Source organism: Poecilia formosa, unplaced genomic scaffold (genome assembly GCF_000485575.1).
Source record: "Poecilia formosa unplaced genomic scaffold, Poecilia_formosa-5.1.2 Scaffold47, whole genome shotgun sequence".
Classification (NCBI taxonomy): Eukaryota; Metazoa; Chordata; class Actinopteri; order Cyprinodontiformes; family Poeciliidae; genus Poecilia; species Poecilia formosa.
The window spans coordinates 250251-255440 of record NW_006799986.1 but is presented as its reverse complement, the minus strand read 5'-3'; the positions used below and the strand labels follow the sequence as shown (position 1 = coordinate 255440).

The 5190-nt window shown below is 40.9% G+C and overlaps 1 protein-coding gene across 3 annotated transcripts in view; it reads right to left on the bottom strand.

Annotated features, from left to right (window-relative positions):
* The window catches only part of cyp27a1.1 (cytochrome P450, family 27, subfamily A, polypeptide 1.1), an 18161-nt gene that overhangs the window by 6045 nt on the left and 6926 nt on the right, over positions 1–5190 (bottom strand). Inside the window, exons 1-2 of one of the 3 annotated variants that reach the window (XM_016671608.1) lie at positions 1540–2261; positions 21–170 (exon numbers count right to left, since the gene is read on the bottom strand). The exons of 1 other annotated variant lie outside the window; for it this stretch is intronic. In XM_016671608.1, coding sequence (XP_016527094.1) covers positions 21–170; positions 1540–1761 — 372 coding nt within the window. In that variant the 5' untranslated portion in view covers positions 1762–2261. Of the gene's footprint in view, positions 1–20; positions 171–1539; positions 2262–5190 lie in introns of those variants that run through there. One more of the 3 variants, XM_016671606.1, reaches the window with a different exon arrangement.

The following is a 5190-nucleotide window of genomic DNA, read 5'->3' as shown; positions in this document are numbered from 1 at the left end:
CCGTATCCGAACCCCCTCATGTCTCGGTACTCCGTCCACAGAGACATGTCTCCTCTGGACGGAAACTTCTCGTCCTTCCTCAGCAGCTCCTCCAGCAGCTCGGCCGTGTTCACCGACACCGACTTCAGCCCGCTCCAGTATATGGGTCCATACAGCTGCTTCTCATACAGCTGAGAGGGAGAGGACGAGAGGGAAACCTGATCAGACCCGATCAGAATCCTGATAAAAAAAATCAGAATCCCGATCAGAATCCTGATAACCTGTAACCTGACCTCAGCTGAATGCTCCCAGCAGATCTACGCCTTCCTTCCGCTGGTGGTTGCCATAGAAACTGCAACTGCACCGACCCACTTTTTCCCCTTCCGATACCGATATCTGAGGTTTAGTATCTGAATTGATTTAAAACGTTTCTTTTTTCCCCAAACAGACAGAAATGTACTGAATTAAAATGTCGTTTACTGGCTCTGCACCAGAACAGAACAACTAAAAACACCACCAGCTTCAAAGTTTGGTCAAATGTAAAAACAACTTTAATTTGTCCAGTCAGTGCGGTGAGAGATATGAGACGGTGTAAAATAAATGATAAACCAACAAAAAACAAACATAAAAACAAACTGCAACAAATGTTTCTTCCAAATGTTTCAGAAAGTGTCATTAGGAATTCTAAATATAATGTAAAATAAATAACGCATAGAATTAGACTCAATAGAAATGCCCTTGTGGATCAGAAAGATCGTCACTGATATCTAGAATTATTTTCTATATCGGGGCCTTTCATGACGTAAAACTACTAAATTTAGATCAGCACTTTGGCGGCCATTTTAGCTTCGGACAAGCGGCAAGCAGTTTTAGGGGAAACGTCTGAAGAGTTGATTTTGTTTCTGATTGGGTGATTTAGGTTATTAATATGCACAGTTTTATTCCCACCAATCGTTTTTTGCCGACTACAAATAAACTCCAGCTACAGAATCGTTTCATTTGACACAGAGCTGATGTAGCGACAGTGAATCTAATCGATTCACGGCTTTTACAAACTGATATCTAACTGGAAAAATGAACCGCAAAGCATTGAGGAGTCAATATTTTTACATTTTATTACTCGGCGGGAACAGATAGCGTAGCCTTTCAGCCATCGCTGCTTTCTCTCTGCTCACTTTGAGGCTCCTGCATTTCAACCATTGTTTAGGTTTCTCCACTCTGAGCTTCTGCATCGAGGAATATGGAAACAAATCTCCAGGAGCGTTACGCGCTCTTCAGATATCGCCGTTCTGTTTGCTTCGTTTGTCCGAACATCCAGTAGTGACGTCATTAGCGATCTGATCAGTGCGTCTCCAATAGAAACAAAGGTAATGCTACCTGAGCAGCATTTGCTTTGGTCATGAAAAACAAATGCATGATCAAAACCTGCCTTTGTTTTGGTCATACAACATATCTAACGCCAACAGAACCGTGCTGTCGGCGTTAGATTTGTTAGCACCAGGATGTGGAAGTGCTTCAGGCTTTGGCTGCAGGTGTGAAAGCTGCAGAGCGGTCAGGTACCTGCAGCTCATGCAGACGGTTGTAGTAGCCCTGGACCAGCATCCTGTAGAGCATCTCCCAGACGCTGACCCGGGGCAGGTCCGAGGCGGCCCGAGGCTTGTCCTGCAGGGCAGGCAGGGCGGAGGGAGCGGTCCGGCACCGCTCCCGGCAGCAGACCTGGCTCCATGGCAGCAGACCGCCGCTTTTCCCTGACAGCGCTCTGCTCAACAGCCACGCAGCCATGGCAGGAGGCGAGTGGAAAACACGCGGATCCTGTTACATCCAAGCTGCTGCTGCAGGGAGGGGCCGGGCCAGAGCACGATTTAACCCGTCCAGATCTGAAGACACAAACCACAACGGAAGGAGTCTGGGGAAATGTTCAGTTTTCTCTGGTTTAAAGCCTTTTGAGTTGTGTAATCTGTCCAGACGGACTTGTTGTGAAATGTCTTAATAAGCCGATCTGCTCCTAACAATGAAGCTTGGTTTGCCTTTTAAGGGAACAGCCCAGCATGCGAAACCTCCTCGCTCTGGATTACACAACCTCTGGGGCTGAGAGTAAACACCAGCTGCTGACAGCAAAACGTCCGACTGTTTAGAGAATCTGAACTTTCCTGAACTCTGGAGCCCTTATGCTGAATACCAACCTGAAATGTTTCAGAGAAACGTCTTCAAGGAACTGAAGACGTTTCTCTGTCCTGCAGTGTGAGTGAGTCATCTTCCTGCTCAGAGGATCTCTGTTGGTGAGTGTGTGTGTGTGTGTGTGTGTGTGTGTGTGTGTGTGTGTGTGTGTGTGTCTGTGTGTGTGTGTGTGTGTGTGTGTGGGAGTCTGTTGCCCCTGCACACCTGTTGGTCATTTCCCTCATTAGGCTCAGGGTGACCTGATGGTTGACCTTCACAGGTGTGCACTAGTTGTATTTCCATCAATGTTTTTTAATTCACGCTTTAAAGTGTCGCATTAGAAACGATTGATGGAAACGTCCAAAATCAAAACAACTTCCTCAGTTTCACAAAAAGGATTTTACGTTCGCTTGAGGAGGTTTTAGGTTTTCTGAAAAGGATTTACTGCAGTAAAGAGAGATGGAAACACATTGGCCAAATAAGTTCTGATGATGCAGACTTTCCCATCCACTGGAGGTCTGTGCCTTACCAGAGGCACAAAGCTCTGAGCAATTTAACAAGAACTGATGATCTGGTTCCCCTGTTCTTCTCGACGTAGAAGTCAACAACTACGTTTTCATTGACCATATAATTTTTGGCTTAATTCAGAAAACTACAATGGAAGCTTTTTTTCACAACGTGTCACAATCCACGAAGAAGAAAACGACAGGAAGCCATCGGATGATGGCGGAGCACGTCTTTAATTACTTACTGCATGAGCAAACTTTTAATTGTGTTTCTTATTTAGTGGAAACACTGCAGTTGAAAAACTGTTATTTCGACACTAGCAGAATATTTACAGTTTTGTAATGGAAATGCAGCAACTGAAGTTCTGGACTGACTGATGTATCAAACAGGACGTTTGATTTCTGACTTTTTCCTGACCAAATTCTGAAAATCTTTAACGATTTTTATGAAACTAAAGTTAATCTTCTCATGCAGATTATGATGCTTCATTCCACAAAGTTCTGGATTGAGAAGGAGTCGTTATTCCTCCATCTGTCAGCTCCCAACAGGCAACAGCAGCAAGAGAGTATCTAACGATGGACGGACGGACGGACGGACGGACGGACGGACGGACGGACGGATGGATGGACGGATGGATGGATGGATCAAACAGAAAAGAGGAAACAAATATTTTTAGGTAAAGATGTTATAATTTAATTATTTTACATTTATAAAATCTGTGGAAGATGAAAATTATCTCTTAAATTTGTGTAACAAGAAAAATAAAACTGAACACATATAAATTGTACCACAACAGTAAAAACATTATATTACTAATTACATTATAAAATGCTAATTAATTGAACATAATTAGTGTTTATGACAAACATGATCAGATATTCAAACCTACAGTCAAATTTACAGACAAAAACAGAAATAACCCAGAGTATAAAGAACTGCAAGAATGACGCTAATCTGACCCTACTGCCTTTTATTTCTAATTATCATTTCAATAAAAATGCTTTCTAACTAATTTAAATATTATTACAATGGATGAATAAAGTATTCACACTTTTGTATTCTCTTTAACTTATAGAACCACATCTCCCAGTGACCTTCAGTCAAACTCAGACTTCGTTCACCCAGATCTGCTTTCTATTTTCTGCTGATTTTTCCAACCAATTCAAAAGCATTAATAACCCAAATGTTTTTTAATAAGGCAAACCTGAAAAATTACTTAAGTTTTCAATCTACAATGATTTAAATGCTTTCCAACAACAATAGAACAAACTATTTAATTAAAATATTGTATGTTTAGCTTATTGTTGAACCAGTACATAATAATCATTTTTTTATACTAGTTTACAAAATACATATATATTTCTCCTAGCATTTTACTTGACAATTTTGGCCTAATGACATACATTTTAGAAACCCTGTATACAAATTACACACTAAATCACAAACTTTAGAATTTAGCAAGAAAAAAACTGTTCTGGGTTGTTAACTTCCAGATTGTTTCTGCACATCAACACCAGTGAATGTAAACTCTCCAGAAAGAGGAAGGCCTGGCCTGTTAGCAGCAGCTAGTTTTCACGTTAGCATACAGAAAATGCTTCAGTAGTTTTTCCTCCCCATTAATAATTAAAGTGTGGAAATGTATGTAAGTTTAACTCTATCATCCAGACCTAACTACGTTCCTGCTGTGATTGCACATAGAATGGTCGGCTAATGACAATTAGCCTCTGGCTAACTAGCTAAAGGCTAACTGTCAATAACTTTAGTTTTAGCTAAACAGAAGTTTTCACATGAAAACAAAAGAGAAGCAGCCCTTTTTGGGATGTTTAGCTAAACTGTTGAATCAAAGTGTTCCTTCATCGCCGCTCCACAAGGTGCAGGTCCAGTTGCTTGTTTGGCACCAAAACGGACCGACTGACGATCTTTAGATCATCCGCAGTGGGGTTCGGTTTGATTTCAAACTCTCGAATAAGCTGAGAAAAAATGCCAAAAATACATAATAATTTAGAATATTGTAGAAAAGACATTGACAGATAAACTTTAAGTATTTATTTTAATGATTATGTCTCCAAGACTATGAAAACCTAATGTAGCCGGGGCATATTGTTTCCCCTGAATGTGTGCTGCTGCGCCCTCTTCCTCTTGCCCATATATGGAAGATGCTGTGACGGAGCGCAGCTGGCTTGTTAGGATCAGATGCAGGCTGAGAACTTGTGCACAGGTATGTTTAACATCAATCGTGGAGTGAGTTTAGAATTTGTCTGATTCTGCCACTGATTGTTGTAGGAAACGCACCTTAGAGTGTGACGTCAAGAGCAACATTTACTGGTTTCACTTTAGAGAAGGTAAGGGCCGTTTCTTATGATTTATCTGGCTGGTTAATGTTCTTGTCTAACTTGATTTCTTTTGTGTATAGGTTGGCCTGCTACTGTTTCAATTTTGTATTTGTTTTGATTTCAATTTTTCTTTTGTTTCAGTTTCCTTATTTTTAGATGTTTATTCTTGATTAAAAAGAATTTTTCTTTTTTTTGGGGGGGGTTTGTTTAGGGA